General features: G+C 43.6%; 1 protein-coding gene and 1 non-coding gene across 15 annotated transcripts in view; both read right to left on the reverse strand.

Moving 5' to 3' along the window:
- ASH1L (ASH1 like histone lysine methyltransferase) overlaps positions 1-25974 on the reverse strand; it is a 231662-nt gene that overhangs the window by 15947 nt on the left and 189741 nt on the right. For 13 of the 14 annotated variants that reach the window (XM_017947692.2, XM_031658272.1, XM_031658333.1 and 10 more), the window contains 8 exons: positions 22303-22509; positions 22030-22176; positions 11782-11890; positions 9051-9215; positions 8782-8876; positions 5631-5788; positions 3557-3709; positions 76-130 (listed from right to left, as the gene is read on the reverse strand). In XM_017947692.2, coding sequence (XP_017803181.1) covers positions 76-130; positions 3557-3709; positions 5631-5788; positions 8782-8876; positions 9051-9215; positions 11782-11890; positions 22030-22176; positions 22303-22509 — 1089 coding nt within the window. The remainder of the gene's footprint in view (positions 1-75; positions 131-3556; positions 3710-5630; positions 5789-8781; positions 8877-9050; positions 9216-11781; positions 11891-22029; positions 22177-22302; positions 22510-25974) is intronic. The other variant, XM_031658363.1, reaches the window with a different exon arrangement.
- Positions 10181-10287, reverse strand: LOC116272005. The gene has a single exon (XR_004180735.1). It is a non-coding gene; the product is annotated as a U6 spliceosomal RNA (small nuclear RNA).

A 25974-nucleotide genomic window follows, 5' to 3' on the forward strand; every position in this document is an offset into this window, starting at 1 on the left:
ACAAAGCCAGGGTGTCAATCTGGCACACTTAGCACTTTTTAAAAACTCAGATGATTCCCACAAATGTGAACCTACTTTTTCTTTGGGGGAAGGTTCAAAAGTGGAGCTGCCAGTGCTTGCCGGGAAGAATCTGCAAAAGAATGTGAGGTTTAGTAGAAAGACTCTACCATACAAGGGAGGCAAGCATCTCCTAACTGGAAGAGGAGAATCCCTCAAACTAAAAGTGAGAGAAAAATCCAAGTCTTTTTTTTTTTTTTTTTTTTTTTTTTGAGACAGAGTCTCACCCTTGTCACCCAGGCTGGAGTGCAGTGGCGTGATCTTGGCTCACTGCAACCTCTACCTCCTGGGTTTAAGTGATTCTTCTGTCTCAGCCTCCCGAGTAGCTAGGAGTACAGGTGTGTACCCCCACGCCTGGCTAATTTTTTTTTTTTTTTTTTTTGAGACAGAGTCTTGCTCTGTCGCCCAGGCTGGAGTCCAGTGGCACGATCTGGGCTCACTGAAAGCGCCACCTCCTGGGTTCACACCATTCTCCTGCCTCAGCCTCCCGAGTAGCTGGGACTACAGGCGCCCGCTACCGCACCTGGCTAATTTTTTGTATTTGTAGTAGAGATGGGGTTTCACCGTGTTAGCCAGGATGGTCTTGATCTCCTGACCTCATGATCTGCCCACCTTGGCCTCCCAAAGTGCAGGGATTACAGGTGTGAGCCACCACGACCGGCCAATTTTTGTATTTTTAAAAGAGACAGGGTTTCACCATGTTGGCCAGGCTAGTCTTGAACTCCTGACCCTCAGGTGATCCACTTGCCTCGGCCTCCCAAAGTGCTGGGATTATAGGCGTGAGCCAATGCACCTGACCAAAAATCCAAGTCTTTTTAAGGCCTGTGAAAAATCCACTTTTTCAGATATGTAGGTAAAGGCAGGGAGCAAATGATAGTTCTAAGATTGCCTAGGATATGAAAGATATAGTTGTACCTGCTTGAAAGGTAGCACGATGTTAGTTGGGTAATGAGAAGAACTTCCTATGAAAAATGAGAGATGGGAACTTATTGAGAGTAATCTGCTTAGGGCAAATTACTACTCAATAAATCTTACAATAGCAAAAAGAACATCTTATCTGAAAAGTGTTTTCTAGTTCTCATTAACTGTCCTTAATTAATAGTAATTTGTTTGGCTGGGGATGGGCGCGGTGGCTCATATCTGTAATCCCAGCACTTTGAGAGGTCAAGGTGGGCGGATCATGAGGTCAGGAGATCAAGACCATCCTGGCTAACATGGGGAAACTCCATCTCTACTAAAAATAAAAAAATTAGCCAGGCGTGGTGGCAGGCACCTGTAGTCCCAGCTACTCAGGAGGCTGAGGCAGGAGAGTCACTTGAACCCGGGAGGTGGAGGTTGCAGTGAACAGAGATCACGCCACTGCACTCCAGCCTGGGCAACACAGCGGGACTCTGTTTTAAAAAAAAAAAAAAAAAAAAGAAAAAGAAAAAGGAAAAAAAAAACGCTGGGCGCACTGGTACACGCCTATAATCCCAGCACTTTGGGAGGTCGAGGTGGGCAGATCATGAGGTCAAGAGATTGAGACCATCCTGGCCAACATGGTGAAACCCTGTCTCTACTAAAAATATTAAAAAAAAAAAAAAAAAAAAAGAAAAATTAGCTGGTCGTGGTGGCACACGCCTGCAATCCCAGCTACTTGGGAGGCTGAGGCAGGAGAACTGCTTGAACCCAGGAGGCAGAAGTTGCAGTGAGCCAAGATTGCGCCACTGCACTCCAGCCTGGGTGACAGAATGAGACTCTGTCTCAAAAAAAAAAAAAATTTGGTGGGGTGCAGTGGCTCACGCCTGTAATCCCAGCACTTTTGGCAGCTGAGGTGGGCAGATAACTTAAGGTCAGGAGGTCGAAAACGGCTTGGCTAACATGTTGAAACCCCATCTCACTACCAAAAATACAAAAATTAGCCAGGCATGGTGGCACACACCTGAAGTCCCAGCTACTCAGGAGGCTGAGGTGGGAAAATCATCTGAACCCATGAGGTGGAGGATGCGGTCAGCCAAGATTGCACCACTGAACTCCAACCTGGGTGACAGACTGAGACCCTGTCTAACACAATAAAAATAAAGGCCGGGCATGGTGGCTCACATCTGTAATCCCAGCATTTTGGGAGGCTGAGATGGGTGGATCACGAGGTCAAGAGTTCAAGACCAGCCTGGTCAACATGGTGAAACCCTGTCTCCACTGAAAAATACAAAACTTCGCCGGGTGTGGTGGTGTGCACCTGTAGTCCCAGCTGCTCAGAAGGCTGAGGCAGGAGAATTGCTGCAACCCGGGAAGCGGAGGTTGCAGTGAGCCGAGATCATGCCACTGCACTCCAGCCTGGGCCACAGAGCGAGACTTCGTCTCAAAAAAAAAACAATAAAATAAAATAATAATAAATACAAAAAGTACCGGCCGGGCACGGTGGCTCACGCCTGTAATCCCAGCACTTTGGGAGGCCGAGGTGGGCGGATCATGAGATCGAGACCATCCTGGCCAACACAGTGAAACCCCGTCTCTACTAAAAATACAAAAAAATTAGCCGGGTGTGGTGGCAGGTGCCTGTAGTCCCAGCTACTCAGGAGGCTAAGGCAGGAGAATGGCGTGAACCCGGGAGGCGGAGCTTGCAGTGAGCCCAGATCGCGCCACTGCACTTCAGCCTGAGCAACAGAGTGAGACTCGGTCTTAAAAAAAAAAAAAAAAAAAAAAAAAAAAATTACTATTACTCTGTTGGGTATGGATCCAATTAAATTCCAGATACTGAATAATTTAGTACTGTACTGTGAATATTTTCTGTAATTGATTTTTCCTGTAACAGTTACTCTGTATTATGAAAATAGAATTTATGGTGAGGGGCCACTTCTCATTTGCTACCATACTCCATACTTAATTTCTGGCAATTTCACTAGAGAGTAAAAAAGGCTGTGTTTCATGATCATAATGCAGTGACATGGTAGATATACTTACTGCAGTTTCATGTTTGGTCAGATGAGCCTACTTAAGAATGCAGGACAGACATGGTGGCTCATTCCTATAATCCCAGAACTTTGGTAGGTCGAGGTAGAAGGAGCGCTTGAGGCCAGGAGTTCAAGACCAGCCTGGGCAACACAGCGAGACCTCCATCTCAAAAAAAAAAAAAAAAAAAAGAGAACGCAGAGAGTGTGATTTAATTTGGGAATGTAAATGGAATACGTGCCTCAAAATTCAAAACTTTACATCTTACATCTTAGGGCAGTTTGGTCCCCATTTTCCTCTTTACATCCTTAGGTTAACAAAACTGCAAAAAGCCACTATAAAATCAAAGAGAATCAGGGGACAGAAAAAGAAATTAAAAAGAAAAGAAATGCCCACGAGCTGTGGCTTACACCTGTAATCCCAACACTTTGGGAGGCCTAGACAGAAGGATCACTTGAGCCCAGGAGTCTGAGACTAGCCTGGGCAATACAGCAAGACCCTATCTCTATTTATTAAAAAATAAAAAGAAAAAAGAAAAAAGAACAAATTTGAAGGTGGTTATAGTCACCTTTATAAGAGATGATACCATCACAAATTTCTTTGAAGATCTGGGCTAGGCGGGCTGCCCGAGCCACTTCAATATTTTCCTCTGCAGCTGCCAACCGTCTTGTTCGAACAGATCGAGCTGTCTGCAGGGCAGAGAACTGGGTCATGAAGACATCTGGAAGAATAAAGTGAAAATTAAGTTTCAGGAAACAAGGAGCTCTACATGGCTTTCTCTTTCCCAATGGATTCCCGCCATTTGCTCTACTTTCCCCTGAAGTGATTAAGTAGATTAGTGGGCACAGAGTTCTTTCTATCTTCTGTAATGAGAAATCAGGAAACACTGGAATTTACTGGAGACAAAATGCTGCAAGAGGGACCTTAACTTAGTGCTCAAATGCAATACAGTATAGTAGTTGTAAGTCTGGGCTTCAAAATCAATCTATCAGCATCTGAATTCTGGCATCACTGCTTATCAGCTGTGTGATCTTGGGCAAGTTATGTAACCCATGTGTCAGCTTCTCAAACATAAAATGGGAATAATGGTAGTACTTCCCTCATGAGGAAATAATGCAGGTTAAATGACATAATGCCTTTAATGTGTTTAGCTCAGTACCTGACATGTAAGTATTCTGTAAATGATATCTGTTATTATCAGAAGAAGCAAACTCATTAGGATATAAGTTCAAAGAATTTATGCCAATCAAATCATCGACAGGATGTAAGATTCTGGACAAATTTTTATATCTAGTTAGCATTCAGCATATCCCTCACACATCACACAGAATTCCTTCTATCTTTTCAGGGGAAGAAGGAAAGGATTAAAAAAAAGAGCATGATCTTTTGAACACTGTTTTCAGTTAGAAAGGATGCTTGGACATGCTAGTTCCTCTGCTTTCAGTCTCTTCTGGATAATATCTGAACTCAGGAGTGCTGTTATATTATTCATGCATGAAGGTTAGAAAAAGGAAACCTGGTGGTTTGTGAGTACAGTGCTAATCTGAATGTGAGAAAAAAAGGTCTTCAAACTGATAATGACCTGTCCCCCACTGAATCTGAATGTGAGAAATGACCCGTCCCCAGCTGAATCTGAATGTGAGATAAAAAGGTCTTCAAACTGATAATGACCTGTCCACCCACTGATAATTACCCATCCCCCACCCCAATTTCCCCAGTGGATTTGGTATCACTATTTTTTTTTTTTTGAGACGGAGTCTTGCTCTGTCACCCAGGCTGGAGTGCAATGGCCAGATCTCGGCTCACTGCAAGCTCTGCCTCCCGGGTTCACGCCATTCTCCTGCCTCAGCCTCCCAAGTAGCTGGGACTACAGGCACCCGCCACCTCGCCCGGCTAGTTTTTTTTTTTGTATTTTTTAGTAGAGACGGGGTTTCACCGTGTTAGCCAGGATGGTCTCGATCTCCTGACCTCGTGATCTGCCCGTCTCGGTCTCCCAAAGTGCTGGGATTACAGGCTTGAGCCACCGCGCCCGGCCTTGGTATCACTATTTACTCTGTCTGCAAGTTATTTTCAAGGTAGGAAGTAACAAAGAGGGCCCACTATCTATCTGATACCTAATGACTATTTCAGACTATAGGTCACGTTTGAAAGGCTGTAGGAGGAAGTTTCTTTCTATTCCCTGAAGAGAGGATAGTTGAAGAACTGGGGTGGATAGATTACTACTGACTGATGAGTATATATTTGGATCATAACCTTTTTGTTCAATACTAAAAGGAGTTGTTAAATAGATTATCTGCTGGAAAGCAACTAAAATAAATTAACAGAAATGTTTCAGCGGGGTGTGGTGGCTTACGTCTGTAATCCCAGCACTTTGGGAGGCTGAGGCAGGTGAATCACCTGAGGTCAGGAGTTTGGAGACCAGCCTGGCCAACATGGTGAAACCCCCTCTCTACTAAAAATACAAAAATTAGCCGAGCACCTGTAATCCCAGCTACTCGGGAGGCTGAGGCAGCATAATTGCTTGAATCCAGGAGGAAGAGGTTGCAGTGAGCTGAGATCGTGCCATTGCACTCCAGTCTGGGCAACAAGAGTGAAACTCTGTCTCAAAAAATAAAGAAAGAAAAATGTTTCAAATGCCTTACCAGACTTGATATTCCCATCATCTCGGCAGATCCCATTCCAACGGGTATATAATGATGCTGAGTGAATATTATCACTGGTGTGCTTTACTTCCTCCTGTTTTTGACGAATCTTCTCCCAGTTTCGGACCAAGAATACATGATGCTTTAATACAAAGTTCCTGCAAGGAAGGAAAAAAATCTTCCTTTATTCATTAATTAAATAAGCATTTATTACATGTCTACTCTGTGGAAGTCATTGTTAGATGATATACGTGAACTGAACTGTTGTAAAGATAATTATATGGGCAAAGCATTATTCAATTTTGTATCTTGACTTTTTTTACATTACGTAAAACATGTAATATTTACATACATCTGGCAAGCAACAATTAAAGGCTGCAAAAATGCTGGCAAGTGAAACAGCCTGACCAGAAGGCAGAGATTTATTTGTACAAATTCTAAATATAGTTGTCAAGATGAAGCAGGGTCTTAGGATCAGCTATAACAAGGAGAACTGGACTGGCAAATAAAGGCAAAGATATGTAACATGGATAGGCACTGGGCAAACCATGTTAGGTGCAGTGCTGCCATATGGTTCCCTAAACTTACTATTTTTTTTTTTGAGTTGAAGTCTCCCTCTGTCACACAGGTTGGAGTGCAGTGGCGTGATTTCGGCTCACTGCAACCTCCGCTTCCTGGGTTCAAGCGATTCTCTTGTCTCAGTCTCCTGAGTAGCTGGGGTTATAGGCGCCTGCCACCACGCCCAGCTAATTTTTGTATTTTTAGTAGAGACAGGGTTTCCCCATGTTGGCCAGGCTGGTCTTGAACTCCTGACATCAGGTGATCCACCCACCTTGGCCTCCCAAAGTGCTGGGATTACAGTGGTGGCGTGAGCCACCGTGCCTGGCCCTGGTTTCCTAAACTTAAATGAGTTATGTGTATCTTGACTGATCCTATACAATTCTGATGATTCCATTATTCAATTTCCACAATAGGACATATGTAAATAGATGTGATCTTGGATAAATCTCAAAGTATGTGTCTCACTTCTCACTTAAATGGAGATCAGACTAATTTTCTAGTTCCTGCACATTGGAATCCCCTGGGAGACTTTATAAAGTCTGATAAACTACTGATATAAACTACTGATACCTGGGTTCCACCTCTGCAAATTTGGATTTAAGTGGTCTAGGGTGTGGCCTGGGCCGTGGGAGTTTTTCAAAGCTGCCTATGTTAATAGGCAGCCAAAGTAGAGAACCACTGGACTGGTTTTTCCGAAATTTAAAATTTCTATGACTCAAAGGGAAATAGAATGAAAGGGGCTAAAATTACACAATGGTTATAAATAAGGATAAACTTTCAACAAATAGGACATACTCACTTGTTTGCTTCCAAAAGGGACAATTCTTATCTGAATACAGGGAACAGCAGATATTACCACCAAAGATCCTTTCTATTGCTCTGTTAACATGTCAACAAAGCAGGTATTCTGTTTTATTTTTTATTTTTTATTTTTTTGAGACGGAGTTTCGCTCATGTTGCCCAGGCTAGAGCGTAATGGTGCGATCTCGGTTCACCGCAACCTCCGCCTCCCGGGTTCGAGCAATTCTCCTGACTTAGCCTCCTGAGTAGCTGAGATTACAGGCATGCACCACCATGCCTGGCTAATTTTTAGTAGAGACAGGGTTTCTCCATGTTGGTCAGGCTGGTCTCAAACTCCCAAACTCAGGTGATCCGCCTGCCTTGGCCTCCCAAAGTGGTGGGATTACAGGCATGAGCCACTGCGCCCAGCCAAAGCAGGTATTCTTAATTTTTTCTCTACCACGAATTCCTTTGACAGTCTGATGAAGCCTATGGAACGATTCTTTGAACAATTATTTTTAAATTACTTCAAAAAATTTAAATTATTTAAAAATTTTGGGCCAGGCATGGTGGCTCATGCCTGTAATCCTAGGACTTTGGGAGGCTGAGGTAGGTGGATCAACTGTAGTCAGGAGTTCGAGGCCAGCCTGGCCAATATGGTGAAACCCCATTTCTATTAAAAGTACAAAAACTAGCTGGGTGTGGTGGAGTGCACCTGTAATCCCAGCTACTCAGGAGGCTAAGGTAGGAGAATCGCTTGAACCCGGGAGTTGGAGGGTGCAGTGAGCCGAGATCATGCCATTGCACTGCAAAGGCACATTGCAGAGCAAGACTCTGTCTAAAAAGAAAAAAAAAAAAAAAGCAAGGCCTTTCCATGTTGCCCAAGATGGTCTTGAATTCCTGGGCTCAAGTAATTTTCCTGCCTCAGCCTCCTGAGTAGAGGGGTCTACAGGGATATGTGGAAATCTTATTTCATTTAGAAATTAGGGAACATAAGATAGTCTGGTGTGTTGGCTCATATCTGTAATCCCGGTGCCTTGGGAGGTCAGTGCGGGAGGATAGCTTGAGCCCAGGAGTTTAGGACCAACCTGGGCAACACAGTGAGACGTTGTCTCTACAAAAAATTAAAAATAAAAAAAAAATTAGCCAGGTGTGGTGGCAGGTGCCTGCAGCCCCAGCTACTTGGAAGGATGAGGCAGGTGGATCACCTAAGCCCAGGAATTGGAGGCTGCAGTAAACCATGACTGCAGTGAGCCAGGCCTCTGCATTCCAGCCTGGGCGACAGTGTGAGAACCCCGCACTACAAAAAAAAAAAAGGAAATTAGGTGAGATAAGAATGTATTTCCTCGGTCAGGCACGGTGGCTCATGCCTGAAATCGCAGCACTTTGGGAGGCCAAGGCAGGTGGATCACAAGGTCAGATCGAGACCATCCTGGCTAACACAGTGAAACCCCATCTCTACTAAAAAATTACAAAAAAAAAAAAAAAAAAAATTAGCCAGGCGTGATGGCAGGTGCCTGTAGTCCCAGCTACTCAGGAGCCTGAGGTAGGAGAATGGCATGAACCCGGGAGGTGGAGCCTGCAGTGAGCCAAGATTGCACCACTGCACTCCAGCCTGGGCAACACAGCGAGACTCCATCTCAAAAAAAAGAATGTATTTCCTCCATCCAAGTTCACAGATCCCCTGAACCCTTTGGCTTAAGATAAAAGAAAGTGGATCAACAATATAGAAGTTTCATAATTTTTTACACAGATAAGCAATCAATCATATAACTTAAAGGGAACATGGATAAGAGTATTTCCTTTTTACCTTTCACGATTGGACATGGGCTTCATCTGTAATTGGGGGGTCAATCTAGTTGGGGTATTGATATTTTCATTGGGTTCCTCAGAGAGATGGCCTCTCTGAAAAAGAGATGGATCAGATTAGAGATTTAAAAAAATATCAGTCAGAAATAATCTCCAAGAATATTAAAACCACTCTTAAGATGCCACCCTCTGGTAATTCCCTTATTCCAGCAATTGCCTCTAAGCATCTCATAAATAGCTTTTGGGGAAAGTCATTAGATAATTATTCACCCGTTTCTTCAGCTTGTGCTTAGACTTTCTCTTCTCTTTTGACCGTCCAGATTTTTTGTGTGTGGCCATGGGCTGGCTGTTTTTGCTGCTGCTGAGTCCATTCACACGCTGACTCTTGCCTCCGATGATTCCTCGACATTTCTCAAATCCACACTTACAAAGTTGCTTTGAAGAGAGAGAATAATTTTTTTATTTTTATTTTTTTGAGACACGGTCTTTCCTGTCATTCAGGCTGAAGTAAGTAGTACGATCATGGCTCACTGCAGTCTCAACCTCCTGGGCTCAACTGATCCTCCTATCTCAGCCTCTCCAGTAGCTGACATTACAGGTGCATGCCACTATGCCAGGCTAATTTTTGTATTTTGTGTAGAGACAGGGTTTCGCCATGTTGAGCAGGTTGGTCTCGAACTCCAGGGCTCAAGCAACTCTCCCACCTTGGCCTCCCAAAGTGCTGGGATTACAGGTGTGAGCCACTGTGACCAACTGAGAATAATTTTTTTTTTTAGCTTGCAGTTTCATTTACTAGCTTAAAAAGGATGTCTGAGCATTTGGACACACATTAAGTATAAATCAAGAAATCTGCATATATGGGAAAACAACTGATTGAGAGTATAAATAGAAATGGGTTTCCACTGGAATAGAAAGGATGGATTAAATTTTAGGAAAACTTCTTCCCCAGAAAAGTTAACAACTGAGTGGAGACCAAAAACAACAGGGCAATCTCTTTCTTCAAAGTAATTGGGCACTATGTATCCGAGACAGGTGGTGTACAGAGTGAAAAACTGTCCTCTCCTATATACTTCTTTAAAACAAATTTTTAAAACGGCCGGGTGTCGTGGCTCACGCCTGTAATCCCAGCACTTTGGGAGGCCAAGGTGGGCGGATCACGAGGTCAGGAGATGGAGACTATTCTGGCTAACACAGTGAAATCCCACCTCTACTAAAAAAATACAAAAAATTAGCCGGGCATGGTGGCAGGTGCCTATAGTCTCAGCTACTTTTGGGAGGCTGAGGCAGGAGAATGGAGTGAACCTGGGAGGCAGAGCTTGCAGCAAGCCGAGATCACACCACTGCACTCCAGCCTGGGCGACAGAGCGAGACTGTCTCAAAAAAAAATTAATTAAAAAAAACCAAACATGAAATGCTTCAGTAATCTGTTTGTCATCCTTGCATAGGGGCCATGCTAATCTTCTTCGTATCTTTCCAATTTTAGTATATATGCTGTCAAAGCAAGCACTTAATTAAAAAATTTGGCTGGGCATGGTGGCTCAGGTCTGTAATCCCAGCACTGTGGGAGGCTGAGGTGGGAGAATCGCTTGAGTCCAGGAGTTTGTGACCAGCCTGGACAAAAGAAGGAGACACCATCTCTACAAAAAATTAAAAAAAAAAAATTAGCAAGGCACAGTGGTGCACGCCTGTGGTCCCAGGTACTCAGAAGGGTATGGTGGGAAGACTGCTTAAGCCCAGGAGATAAAGGCTGTGGTGAGCCATGATCACATCACTGCATTCTAGTGTGGGCCACAGAACAAGATCCTGTCTTAATAACAAAAAATTTTAACCGTTTTAGAGAAGGGGGTCTCGTTCTGTGGTCCAGGTTGGCCTTGAACTCCTGGGCTCAAGTGATCCTCCTGCCTCAGCCTCTTGAGTATCTGGGACTACAGGTAAGTATGCACTACTGTGCCCAGGCTCCCATGTAATTCTTCTCTTCCTTTATTCTTTTCTTTTTTTTTTTGAGCTAGAATCTCACTCTGTTGCCCAGGCTGGAGTGCATTGGTGCGATCTCTGCAACCTCAGCCTCCTGAGTTCAAGCGATTCTTCTGCCTCAGCCTCATGAGTAGCTGGGACTGTAAGTGTGCACCACCATGCCCAGCTGATTTTTGTATTTTTAGTAGAGATGGGGTTTCACCATATTGGTCAGGCTGATCTCAAACTCCCGACCTCGTGATTTGCCTGCCTTGGCCACCCAAAGTGCCGGGATTACAGGTGTGAGCCACCACATCCAACCTCTTTTTCTTTTTTAGTGTTTGAGACAGGGTCTTGCTCTGTTTGACAGGCTGCAGTGCATTGGTGTGGTCCTGGCTCACTGCAACCTCCACCTTCTGGGCTCAAGCAATCTTCCCACCTCAGCCTCCCAAGTAGCTGGGACCACAGGCACGTGCGACCACACTTGGCTAGTTTTTGTATTTTTTTGGTAGGGACAGGGTTTCACCATGTTACCCATGCTGGTCTTGAACTCCTAGACTACAAGCAATCCGCTTGCCTCAGCCTTGCAAAGTGCTGGGATTACAGGAGTGAGTCATTGCGCCTGACCTCCCATATACTTTTTTTTTTTTTGAGACACAGTTAGTCTGGCTTTGTCACCCAGGCCGGAGTGCAGTGGTGCAATCTCGGCTCAATGTAATGCAACCTCCGCCTCCAGGGTTGAAGCAATTCTCCTGCCTTAGCCTCCAAGAAACTGGGATTACAGGTGCATGTCACCATGTCCAGCTAATCTTTGTATTTTTGATAGATGGGGTTTTGTCATGTTGGCCAGGCTGGTCTTGAAATTCTGAGCTCAAGTGATCTGCCCACATCAGCCTCACAAAGTGCTGGGATTAAAGGTATGAACCAGTGTCCAGCCTCTCACATACTTCTTAATGGCTCCAAGTCAATCATGTTTACTAAAAGCTCATGTTATTACAGCATTGTAAGGGATAAAGTCCAATCTCCCTCTAGGATTTATTATTCTTACCTGTTTTTCCACATTGAAGGAATGAAAGTTATAATCATAAGTGAGTTCAGTCCCAGCTGGCATATCTTTAAGAGCATAGAGTCCAATCCGGTATACTCCATTAACAGACCTGTAAAGAGAGAAAACAGTTATAAAGGCTGGATTTTTTTTTTTTCTTTTTTTTGAGACAGAGCGTCCTCTGTTGCCCAGGCTGGAGTGCAGTGGTGTGATCTCAGTTCACTGCAAGCTCTGCTTCACCAGTTCAAGTGATTTTCCTGCCTCAGCCTCCTGAGTAGCTGGGATTACAGGCGTAAGCCACCACACCTGGCTAATTTTCGTATTTTTAGTAGAGACGGGGTTTCACCATGTTGGCCAGGCTGGTCTTGAACTCCTGACATCAGGTGATCTGCCCGCCTCGGCCTCCCAAAGTGCTAGGATTACAGGCATGAGCCACCACGCCTGGCCTCCACTTTCAATCTCTTTTCTATCCTTGGCAGCCTGTATAATACTGCCAGAGTAAGAATCCTAAATAATTTTTCTTGAAGACATGGTCTGTGTTGTCAACTAGGCTTTAAGTTTTCCTGCTTGGTATTCAGAGTCCTTCTAAATTATGGCTCACCTGTAATCCCAGCACTTTGGGAGGTTGAGGTGGGAGGATCACCTGAGGCCAAGAGTTCGAGACCAGACCAGGCGCGGTAGCTCACGCCTGTAATCCTAGCACTTTGGGAGGCCTAGGCAGGTGGGTCACCTGAGGTCAGGAGTTTGAGACCAGTGCGGCCGACATGGCAAAACTGTCTCTACTAAAAATATAAAAATTAGCCAGGCAAGGCCACATGCGGTGGCTCACACCTGTAATCCCAGCATTTTGGGAGGCTGAGGGCAGATCACAAGGTCAGGAGTTCAAGACCAGCCTGGCCAACACAGTGAAACCCCGTCTCTACTAAAAATACAAAAATTGGCCGGGCACAGTGGCTCAAGCCTGTAATCCCAGCACTTGGGAGGAGGCCGAGGCAAGAGGCGGTTACAAAGGTCAGGAGTTTGAGAGACCATCCTGGCTAACATGGGTGAAACCCCATCTCTACTAAAAGTACAAAAAATTAGCCAGGCATGGTGGTGAGCCTGGTCCCAGCTACTGGAGGCGGCTGAGGCAGAATGGTGTGAGCAGAGTGAGCTTACAATGAGCGAGATGGTGACACTTTCCCTAGCCTGGGCGACAGAGCAGACTCATCTCAAAAAAAAAAAAAAACAACAAAAATACAAAAATTAAGGCCAGGTGGGGTGGCTCACATCTATAATCCCAGCACTTTGGGAGGCCGAGGCAGGCAGATCATGAGGTCAGGAGTTTGAGACCAGTTTGACCAATATGGTGAAACCCCATCTCTACTAAAAACACGAAAATTAGCTGGGCATGGTGGCGTGCACCCATAATCCCAGCTACTCAGGAGGCTGAGGCAGGAGAATCGTTTGAACCCGGGAGGCAGAGGTTGCAGTGAGTCAAGATTGCACCACTGCACTCCAGCCTGGGCGACAGAGTGAGACTCCATCACACACACACACACACACACACCCACACACACACACACACACTAGCCAGGCATGGTGGCACGTGCCTGTACTCCCAGCTACTCAGGAGGCTGAGGCAGGAGAATCACTTGAACCCAGGAGGCGGAGGTTGCGGTGAGCCGAGATCCCGCCACTGCACTCTAGCCTGGGCAACAGGGCGAGACTCCGTCTCAAGAAAACAAAGAAAGAAACAAAGAAACAAACAAAAACTAGCTGGGCATGGTGGCACATGCCTGTAATCCCAGCTACTTGGGAGGCTGAGGCAGGAGAATGACTTGAATCCCTGAGGTAGAGGTTGCAGTGAGCTGAGATCATGCCACTGCATTCCAGCCTGGGCAACAGAGCGAGACTCAGTCTCAAAAATAAAATTAAAAAAAAAAGGCTTTAGTTCACTTATTAAATGAATTAAAATTACTTTTTATGGCTTACCTATACAAATCTTCCAGTTTTACCAATATCTATCACGTGAGTGCCTCTCTTGTTCTATCATACGTAAGGTAATGATCATTTAGTATTTTATGTGTTTTTTTGATTTTTGTGTTTTTGTTTTTTCGCTCTGTCTCCAGGCTGGAGTGCAGTGGCACAATCTCGGCTCACTGCAACCTCCAACTCCCGGGTTCAAGCGATTCTCCTACCTCAGCTTCCTGAGTAGCTGGTGGGACTACGGGCATGTGCCACCACGCCCAGCTAATTTTTCATATTTTTAGTAGAGACAGGGTTTCACCATATTGGCCAGTATGGTCTCAATCTCCTGAGCTCATGATCCACCCACCTTGGCCTCCCAAAGTGCTGGGATTACAGGCATGAGCCACCGCGCTCGGCTGTGTTTTAGGTGTTCAGGAGTTTGTGACTCACCTGGGCAACATAGTGAGACCTTATCTCAATATATTAAAAAAAAAAGAATATAGTCATCATCATTATGGCTAACATTTACTGAGTGTTTTTTATAATATTTTATATTAACTGATTTCATCCTCCTAACAATTATATAAAAATATGTACTATTATTAGTTATTATAGCCCTCATACTACAAATAAGAAAACTGAGTCACATAGAGTTTGAAACTTGCCCAAAGTTACACAGTTAATAACTTGAGGAATCAAGTTTCAAATTAAGACATTCTGGCTTCAAAATCTTAACTACCATGCCATACTCATAACAAGTTATATCATTAATTCTCAAAGCAATCCTATAGAAAAAAAACCAATCTTACCAGATAGGCATTATGATATCTATTTTATATATGAAGTATATATGCCTCAGGGTTTGTTTATGGTTATATAGCAATTAAGTGGCATTCAAACCCAGGGGATTAAAACCCAGGCTGTTTGACTCCTTAGTTCTTGTCTCCTTACCAGTGTGGAATACATTAAGGGTTAGATCCTGCCCTATTATATGTAACCTTGTCTAAAATTTTTAGTTTTTAGTATTTTTCTTTCCTGAATTCAGAAAGCATTTTTTAAAAAAATTTAATTTAATTTTTTTTTTTTGAGATGGAGTTTTGCTCTTGTTGCCCAGGCTGGAGTGCAATGGCACGAACTCGGCTCACTGCAACCTCTGCCTCCTGGGTTCAAGCCATTCTCCTGCCTCAGCCTCCCAAGTAGCTGGGATTACAGGCACATGCCACTATGCCTGGCTAATTTTGTATTTTTAGTAGAGACAGGGTTTCTCCATGTTGGTCAGGCTGGTCTCAAACTCCTGACCTCTGGTGATCCGCCTGCCTTAGCTTCCCAAAATGCTGGGATTATAGGCGTGAGCCACTGCACCTGGCTAATTTTTATTTTTAAACAGGATCTCACTCTCATACAGGCTGGAGTACAGTGGTGCAATCTCAGCTTACTGCAACGTCTGCCTCCCTGGCTCAAGCGATCCTCCCACCTCAGCTTCCTGAGTAGCTGGTGGGACTACAGGCATGTGCCACCATGTCCAGCTAATTTTTGTAATTTTAGTAAAGACAGGGTTTCGCCATGTTGCCCGGGCTGGTCTCAAACTCCTGAGCTCAGGTGATCTGCCTGCCTTGGCCTCCCACAGTGCTGCGATTACAGGCATGACCCACTGAGTCCAGCTGCAGAAAGCATTTGAAATGTATACCAGGAGTTGGCAAACTCTGGTCCACAGGCCACTGCTCCCATCTTTGTAAATAAAGTTTTACAGGTACAAAGCCAACAAGCTTGCTGACTACTGATATATACTGTAACTTTTCTTTTGAGACAGTGTTGATCTGTCACCTATCCTCACGCCTGTAATCCCAGCACTTTGGGAGGCCTAGGCGGGCAGATCACTTGAGGTCAGGAGTTCAAGACCAGCCTGGACAACATGGCAAAACACTGTCTCTACTAAAAATATAAAAATTAGCCAGGTGTAGGGACGCATGCCTTTAGTTACAGCTACTCAGGAGGCTGAGGCACGAGAATCGCTTGAACCCAGGAGGTGGAAGTTGTGGTGAGCCAAAATGGCACCACTGCACTCCAGCCTGGGTGACAGAGCAAGGTTCTGTCTCAAAAAAACAAAAACAGAAAACCAAAAAAAGGTATCTTATGGCCAGGTGTGGTGGCTCATACCTGTAATCCCAGCACTTTGGGAGCCTGAGGAATGAGGATTGCTTGAGCCCAGGAGTTTGAGACCAGCCTGGGCAACATGGCAAAACTCCATCTCTATCAAAATATACAAAAATTAGCCGGGCATGGTGGCATGCGCCTATGGTCCCAGCTACTTGGGAAGCCGAGGTTGCAGTGAGTCAAGATCGTCCCACTGTACTTCAACCCTAGTGACAGAGTGAGACCCTGTCTCCAAAAAAAGGGGGGAAAAGATATCTTCTAGTTGATGTTCTTGCATAAGTCTGGCATAAACACTCATTTCCGTTGGGGACATACTTAGGACTAGAGTTGCTGGTTTACTGGATACGTTTAGCTTTGGTAGGTTGTGCCATTTTTTGAAAGTGTGTATACCAATTTACACTTCTACCAGCAAATCTAAGAGCATTTATGCTGCTCTACCCTTGCCAATACTGTCAGTCTTTAATTTTTGACATTTTGGAGGGTATGTAGTGGTTTTCCAATTTAGTTTAATATTTCCCCTAATAACTGTATCTAACATATTAAGTGCTTCTGTATATTTATTGACCACTTTTATATTCTTTTTTAAAGTATCTATTCTTTCACCTATTTTAAAAACTGGATTGTCAGGTCCAGCTTGGTGGCTCACACTTGTAATCCTAACACTTTGGAAGGCTGAATCGGGCTGATTTATTGAGTCTAGGAGTTGAAGACCAGCCTGGCCAACATGGTACAACCCTGTCTCTATAAAAAATACAAAAAAATTAGCCAGGCATGGTGGTGTATGCCTGTAGTCGCAGCTACTCAGGAGGCTGAGGCAGGTGAATGGCTTGAACCTGGGAGGAGGAGGCTGCAGTGAGCCAAGATCATACCACTGTACTCCAGCTCTGTCTTAAAAAAAAAAAAGGGCTGCTCTGCGCCTATGGAGTAGCCGTTATTTTATTCCTTTACTTTCTTAATAAACTTGCTTTCATTTTATTCTATGGACCCATCTTTAATTCTTTCTTGTGCAAAATTCAAGAACCCTCCCTTGGAGTCTGGATCAGAACCCCTTTCCGGCATCTTTCTGGCGATCACAAAGGGATGATACTTAGGGGACCCACAACCCAAAGGAAATAGACTGCAACAATGATTGGCTGACTTTTGAGTCAAGCAAACTTTTGAGTTATTGACAGCTTTGTGTTTTTTTTTGAGATGGAGTTTTGCTCTTGTTGCTCAAGCTGGAGTGCAGTGACACAATCTCAGCTCACTGCAACCTCCACCTCCTGGGTTCAAACGATTCTCCTGCCTCAGCCTCCTGAATAGCTAGGACTACAGGTGTACGCCACTATGCCTAGCTGATTTTTTTTTTTTTTTTCTTTTTTTTGAGGCGGAGTCTCGCTCTGTGGCCCAGGCTGGAGTGCAGTGGCCGGATCTCAGCTCACTGCAAGCTCCGCCTCCCGGGTTCACGCCATTCTCCTGCCTCAGCCTCCCGAGTAGCTGGGACTGCAGGCGCCCGCTACCTCGCCCGGCTAGATTTTTTTTTGTATTTTTTAGTAGAGACGGGGTTTCACCGTGTTAGCCAGGATGGTCTTGATCTCCTGACCTCGTGATCCGCCCGTCTCGGCCTCCCAAAGTGCTGGGATTACAGGCTTGAGCTACCGCGTCCGGCCGCCTAGCTGATTTTTTAATGTATTTTTAGTAGAGATGGGGTTTCACCATTTTGGCCAGGCTAGTCTCGAACTCCTGACCTCAGGTGATCCACCTGCCTCAGCCTCCCAAAGTGCTGGGATTACAGGGATAAACCACCATGCCCGGCATATTGACAGCTCTTAACAATTGAGTAAAACTCCTGTGAACAAAATTTGAAGCATGTTTGTTTCTCTCTACCTGATTTCTCCAAAATCTGGAAACCAGTTGACACAATTGGAGAAACTGGTTATTTTACCAAGGCTTTGATTGGAATGGAGTGCTTTATATTAAGGAACCAAACTTGGCTGAGAGAGCCAATAAAAGCCGCTTGGGAAAACTGGCGTCATACTTTTTCCACACAGTCCCTGTACAGGGTTCCTGACCTGTGATATCACCTTTTGTCAGAACTATGAATGGCCCTTACTGATACTGATGCTTTATGACTGAGCTCTTCTCTACGACTTGAATACAAGAGACCCTAATAGGCAGGAATATCATCACCCTTATTCAACCTGAAGAAACTGCTAAAGATGGATCTTTATCCCTGTTTACCCCTGAGGATTAAGGGTTCTCTTATAAAAGGGAGGGGGAAAATGTCAGAAGCATTTAAACCAGAGCGACTCCATCTTGTATAGAGGTTGGGTAAAATTAGGCTGAGATCTGCTGGGTTGCATTCCCAGTAGGTTAAGCATCCTTAGTTACAGGATAAGATAGGAGGTTGGCCAAAATACAGGTCATAAAGGCCTTGCTGACAAAACAGGTTGCAGTAAAGAAGCTGGCCAAAACCCACCAAAACCAAGATGGCAAAGAGAGTGACGTCTGGTCATTCTCACTACTACACTCCCATCAGTGCTATGACAGTTTACAAACACTATAGCAACGTCAGGAAGTGACCCTATATGGTCTAAAAATTGAAGGAACCCTTAGGTCTGGGAACTATCCACCACTTTCCCAGAAAACTCATGTACACTCCACCCTAAGCATATAATCTATAAAGAACCATAAAGATGGGCAACCAGCAGCCCTTGGGGCTGCTCTGTTTATGGAATAGCCTTTCTTTTCTTTTATTGCTTTACTTTCTTAACAAACTTCCTTTCACTTAAAAACAAATTTACCAACACTCAACCCTTGAACATCGCATATTTTTCCATTAATTTAGGTCATCTTTATTTTTTCCCAACATCTGACAGCTTCCAGTATAGAGATCCTACAAACTTTCATAAGATTTATTCTTAGGGACTAGTTACAATAGCTTTTATGAAACTATTGTAAATTGTATTGGTTTTTATTTATTTATTTTGACACGGAATCTTGCTGTGTCACACAGGCTGGAGTGCAGTGGCGTGATCTTGGCTCACTGTAACCTCTGCCTCCTGGGTTGAAGCAATTCTCCTGCTTCAGCCTCCAATAGCTGGGACTACAGGCATGTGCCACCACAGCCAGCTAATTTTTGTATTTTTAGTAGAGACAGGGTTTCAGTCATCATGTTGGCTAGGGTGGTCTCGAACTCCTGACCTCGTGATCTGCTCTCCTCGGCCTCCCAAAGTGCTGGGATTATAGGCATAAGCCACTGCACCTGGCCTTGTAATAGTTTTTAAATTTCACTTTCTACTTGGTTGTTGCTAATATATTAAAATGTACCCAATACATTAATTTTTATATACTGACCATCTTTCCATTAATCTTACTAAATTCACTTATATCTGTAGTAATTTCCATGTGTATAATAATGTCATCTGTGAATAACGGTAGTTAAATTTTTTTCATTTCTAATCTTTATACTTTTTTCCTTTTCTTATTGTATTGGTTAGAATCTTCAAATGTAAATGTGACAGTGGATATCCTTATTTATGTACAATGGTAGCTAGAGATTTTTAAAAACTGGATGCCCTTTAGCAGATTTGTTAGTTCCTTTTTATTCCTAGTTTGCTGAGTTTTAATTACGAATGAGCACTGAATACTGTTTAATGCTTTTTCTGCTTCTATTGAGACAGTATGTCTTTAGTCTGTTCATGTGATAAAATTACACTGGTTTACACTGATTTTTGAATGTTAAACCAAACAATCTTTTATTCCTGGAATAAACCCCACATAGCCATGATGTATTAACCTTTGTATTTATTGTTAAATTTTATTTGTTGATATTTTATTTAGGATTTTTGTGTCTATGTTCATGGAAGACATTGGCCTATATTTTTTCTTTCTGTTAACATCCTGGTTAGGCTTTAGAAGAAGGTAACGCTAGTTTTATAGAAGCAAAGAGTTTATAAGTGGTACTGCCATTATTTCTTCTTGTCTTCATTTTTTTTAATAGACACAGGGTCTCTGTCACCCAGGCTGGAGTGCAGTTGCATCATCACAGAAAACTACAGCCTCGAACTTCTGGGCTCAGGCGATCCTCTCACCTCAGTCTCCCAAGTAGCACCATCACATCCAGCTAATATTTAAATTTTATCTTAAAATTTTTGTTGAGACAGGTCTCACCATCTTGCCCAGGCTGGTCTTGAACTCCTGGGCTCAAGCAATCCTCCTACCTCTACCTCCCTAAGTGCTGGGATTGCAGGTGTGAGCTACCACGCCTAGCCTATTTGTTCTTTAAGTATGTGGAAGAATTATCAGTGAAGACATCCGGTTCTCCAGGTTCTTTTGTTAGATATTTTTAGTTATATTTTCAATTTTGGGGGTACATGTGCAGATTTTCTATTTTGTCTTATGTCATGTTTGGAAAGGTACGTTTTTCTTTTTCTTTTTCTTTTGAGACTGAGTCTTGCTCTGTCGCCCAGGCTGGAGTGCAGTGGCGCGATCTTAGCTCACTGCAACCTCCGCCTCGCGGGTTCAAGCGATTCTCTGCCACAGCCTCCTGAGTAGCTGGGATTACAAGCGCCCACCACCACGCCCGGCTAATTTTTGTTTTTTTGGTAGAGATGGGGTTTCACCATCTTGGCCAGGCTAGTCTTGAACTCCTGACCTCGTGTTCCACCCACCTCGGCTTCCCAAAGCGCTGGGATTATAGGAGTGAGCCACCGTGCCTGGCCGGAATGTTTTTCAAAGAATTTGTTCATTTCGTCTAACTTTTCAAATATAAAGTTGTTCACAGTAATTGATAAACTGTGGCAAATTCACACAAAGAAGTATTAACTCCACATTAAAAAGCAACAAACCACTAATGCATTCAACATGGATGAACTGCAAAAACATGTTTTTAACATGAAAGAGGCCAGACACAAAATAATATATTCACACGAAGTTCTGGAATAGGTAAAACTCATCTGTGGCAATGGAAATCAGATCAGCGCTTGCCTTGGGGGATTGGGAGATCGACTTAAAAAGTAACTTTCTGAAATGATAAAGTGTGTCATATTTTCATAGGGGTGTGGGTTATATGGGTGTATACATTTGAAAAAAATTAATGGAAATGTACACTTAAGATCTAGGTATTTCTCTGTATATGAATTATAATTTTTAAAAACTAAACAAAAAACCCCAAAGTTGTTCACAGTATCCTCATATAATCTTTTTAAAATTATTTTTTAGGTGTGATTTTTTTGCTTCTCAATTAGATGCTAATCATGTTTGAGGAGAAGGGACCTCCAGATTTACTTATTTTTATTTCTCTTTGTGAGAAATGCACCAGGTATGTAATAAGCATGCAGTAGAGTGGCTGAATGAACTGATATGAGAAGATCCATGTAACACAGTGCCTAGCACATAAGAACTCAATAAATATTAGGTATTATTAATATTATTATTTTTTCGAGATGGAGTCTTGCTCTGTCACCCAGGTTGGAGTACACTGGTGTGATCTCAGCTCACTGCAACCTCAGCCTTCCAAGTTCAAGCAGTTCTCCTGCCTCAGCCTCCCAAGTAGCTGGGATTACAGGTGCACGCTACCATGCCTGGCTAAGTTTTGTATTTTTAGTAGAGATGGGTTTCACCATGTTGGTCAGGCTGGTCTCAAACTCTTGACCTCGTGATCCGTCCACCTTGGCCTCCCAAAGTGCTGGGATTACAGGCGTGAGCCAATGCACCCGACCCATTATTATTTTTTATTTCTGATTTTTTTCTTGCTGTTTTGTCCAGACTGGCCTCAAACTCCTGGGCTCAAGTGCTCCTCTCACCTCAACCTCTCAAATAGCTGAGACTACAGGCCTATACCACCACCCTGGCTATCATTATTATCATTATTACATTTTTCTAGGACATAAATCCTGAAACTACTTGCATGACAAACAAACAAAAACACCAAACAAGCAAAACAAACAAACATAAAAACAAAACACAAATAAAAACAAAAATATCTCTCTGGGAGTGAGAAGTTAGGGTGAAATGAAGCTTACTCTGCCCATGGGATCTGGGGTAATGAGGAATAGCCTGAGCTGCTTTGTGTAAGCTGACTGACACTGTGGAAAGATCAATCCCTTGCTGCACTCAATGCCTATTCTGTTGGATTCTTGGCTTCACCTTTTCCTGCTTCCTTACCATTTCTGCATTTCACAATTTGGGTCACAGCTGTGGTTGATGAAGCGGGCCTCATTTCCCATGCGGTAACTGTCAATCACCATCCCACTATCCAGGTTCAGGCAGTAGTGGTCACTGTGATTATGATACTGCTCAATCATCCTGTTCCTAAAGAGAAGATAAATGATTGAAAGGCAATTAAAGAGTAGCTGAAAGTAAATTTTGAATCTTCCATTCTCCATTCTAATCTTATACCTTTGCATTTTATTAGAATACCATCATTTACCACTGTACCTGAATTCCTGTTCGCTGACAACCTCCCCTAGGTATTCAATGATGAACTGCCCAGCTTTTAGGGGCTCTTTGGTTCTGATTCCCCAACCTTTTTCCTCAGCTCGAAATCGTTCTAGACATTGCACCCATTCATGCCTTTGTATCCTCTGGTTACAGCATTGCTCGCCACATGGGCAAGTGTTGGGGGAACACTCAGCAAAGATCATTCTAGAAAAAAAAGGAATAACTATACATCAATTTACATGATGCATACCTTGATGCATCCATTTTTAAAGTTTACAAACATTTAAAAATGAATACATGAAATCAATTTTTATTTAATAAAAGTATCCAAATCACTAAGATTAAAATAATAAATGTCAAAAATTAATAATATTCAGAATTTCCAAGTCAGGTTACAAATCCTGAATGCTTCTTGTAAATGATTAAGCTAACTGTCCACTCAGCATCCTACGTAAACATTGTCATATTTATCTGTTCAAAGAATAAGGCCAGGCACGGTGGCTCATTCCTGTAATCCCAGCACTTTGGGAGGCTGAGGTGGGTGGATTACCTGAGGTCAGGAGTTCAAGACTAGCCTGGCCAACATGGTGAAACCCTGTCTCTACTAAAAATACAAAAATTAGCTGGGTGTGGTGGTGTGTGCCTGTAATTCCAGCTACTTGGGAGGCTGAGGCAGGAGAGTCCCTTGAACCTGGGAGGTGGAGGTTGCAGTGAGCAGAGATCGCACCACGGCACTCCAGCCTGGGCAACAGAGTGAGATTCCATCTCAAAATAAATAAATAAATAAATAAATAAATAAATAAATAAATAAATAAATAAATAACTGTGATCCAAAGAAGAATCAGTAATTTGATGATGATTTCACTGCACTCTTATTTTGAAGCACTCATGCCCATTTACTGATTTAAAAAAAACTGTGGTAAAATACCTAATTTACTTTTCTTTCTTTTTTTTTTTTGAGATGGAATCAGGCTCTGCTGCCCAGGCTGGAGTGTACTAGCACGATCTCGGCTCACTGCAAACTCCACTTTTCAGGTTCAAGTGATTCTCCTGCCTCAGCCTCCCAAGTAGCTGGGCTTACAGATGTGCGTCACTGCGCCCAGCTATTTTTTGCATTTTCAGTAGAGACAGGATTTTACCATGTTGGCCAGGCTGGTCTCAAACTCCTGACCTCAGGTGATCCGCCCGCCTCAGCATCCCAAAGTGCTGGGATTACAGACTTGTGAACCACTGCACCCGGCCCCTAATTTACTCTTATTTTATTTATTATTTTTGAGACGGAGTCTCACTCCATTGCCCAGGCTGGAGTGCAGTGGCATGATCTCGGCTCACTGCAATCTCTGTCTTCCAGGTTCAAGCAATTCTACTGCCTTAGGCTTCCGGGTATCTGGGATTATAGGCGCATACCACCACACCCGGGTAATTTTTGCATTTTTAGTAGAGATGGGGTTTCACCATGTTGGCCGGGCTGGTCTCGAACTCCTGACCTCAAATGATCCACCCACCTCAGCTTCCCAAAGTGCTGGGATTAGTGGCGTGAGCCACTGCACCTGGCCAGTTTTGTTTTGTTTTTTAAAATTTATTTTTATTTTTATTTTTTTTGAGGCAAAGTCTCGCTCTGTCACCCAGGCTTGAGTGCAGTGACGCGATCTCGTTCACTGCAACCTCTGCCTCCTGGATTCAAGGGATTCTCCTGCCTCAGCCTCCCAAGTAGCTGGGATTACAGGCATGCACCACTACGCTCAGCTAATTTTTGTATTTTTAGTAGAGACGAGGTTTTGTCATGTTGGCCAGGCTGGTCTCGAACGCCTGGCCTCAAGTGATCCACCCACCTCAGCCTCTCAAAGTTCTGGGATTACAGGCACAAGCCATTGTGCCCAGCCTTTTGTTTTAATTAAAGAGGGGAAGTCTCCCTCTGTCACCCAGACTGGGGTACAGTGGCCTGATCACAGCCTACTGTAGCCTCAAACTCCTTGGCTCAAGGGATCCATCCTGCCTCGGCCTCCTGAGTAGGTGGGATTACAGGCATGAACTATCACACCCGGCCTTAACCATTTTTAAGAGTACAGTTCAGTGACATTAGGTATATTTGCTGCTGTTGTATTACAGGAATTTTGTATTACGTTAATTGAAATGACATTTCCAGGCTATATGACTAGCTGAACTCATAATAGTTAGTGAATTAACAAGTTAAAAATTCTAGCCGGGTGCAGTGGCTCATGCCTGTAATCCCAGCACTCTGGGGGGCAGAGGCAGGAGGATCACGTGAGGTCAGGAGTTCGAGAGCAGCCTGGCCAACGTGGCAAAACCTCGTCTCTACTAAAAATACAAAAATTAGCCGGGCATGATGGTGTGTGCCTCACTGCAATGTCTGCCATACAAGTTCAAGAGATTTTCCTGTCTCAGCCTCCCGAGTAGCTGGGACTGTAGGCACATGCCACCATGCCCAGCTAATGTTTTATATTTTTGGTAAAGATGGGGTTTTTCCATTTTGCCCAGGCTGGTCACAAACTCCTGGACTCAAGTGACCTGCCCACCTTGGCCTTCGAAAATGCTGGATTACAAGCATAAGCCAACATGCCTGGCCTTAAGCATGATTAAAACAAGGAATGATCAAGAAAATAATCGTCAAAATATCATGTTATGTTTATAATCATAATTTTAAAGGCCGGGCATGGTAGCTCATGCCTGTAATCCCAGCACTTTGGGGGGCAGAGGTGGGAGGATCACATGAGGTCAGGAGTTTGAGACCAGCCTGGCCAACACGGCAAAACCTCGTCTCTACTAAAAATACAAAAATTAGCCAGGTGTGGTGGCAACTGTAATCCCAGCTACTTGGGAGGCTGAGGTAGGAGAATCGCTTGAACCTGGGAGGCAGAGGCTGCAATGAGCTGAGATGGTGCCACTGCACTCCAGCCTGGGTGACAGAGCGAGACTCTGTGTCTCAAGAAAAAAGAAAAAAAAATTAAGTTTTGTAAAGAAAATATGTAACAGTTTATACCTTAAAGTACTTTTAGAGTGATCTGACTTATTCTTCACAAAAATACCACCACGATTCTAAAGGGCACACGGCACACAGTGTCAAATCATATAAATAGGAAGCAGAGAAAGTATTGACTGGATTATTCTTCAATTTAAGATAATCAGCTTCAGCTGTAAAGAAGGCAGTGCTGTAACATCAAATTCAACCACCTTTAACTCTTCCTTTTGCTGACTTCTTTGGTACATGAATATTATTGAACACCCCTCTTGAAACATCTTCCTTTTTTGGCTTTCTTTATTTTTTATGATACTGGATTTCCCACCTTGCCAATAACAATTCCTGTCTTTTCTGGTAGAAATCCATTTTTCCTCTACCATATTCCTTTTCTCTAGAGAGCTCATCTATAATCATGGCTTCAAATGTAACCTCTAATTCATAATATTCCACACCTATATTTTCTTTTTTTTTTTTTGACACAGGGTCTCACTCTGTCACCCAGCCTGGAGTACAGTGGCATGATCACAGCTTACTGCAGTCAGGCTCAAGCGATCCTCCTACCTCAGCCTCCCAAGTAGCTGGGACTGCAGGCGTGCACCACCATGACTGCTAACTTTTGTATGTTTTGTAGAGATGGGGTTTTGCCATGTTGCCCAGGCTGGTCTCAAACTCCTGACCTCAAATGATCT

This window comes from Papio anubis, chromosome 1 (genome assembly GCF_008728515.1).
Source record: "Papio anubis isolate 15944 chromosome 1, Panubis1.0, whole genome shotgun sequence".
Classification (NCBI taxonomy): Eukaryota; Metazoa; Chordata; class Mammalia; order Primates; family Cercopithecidae; genus Papio; species Papio anubis.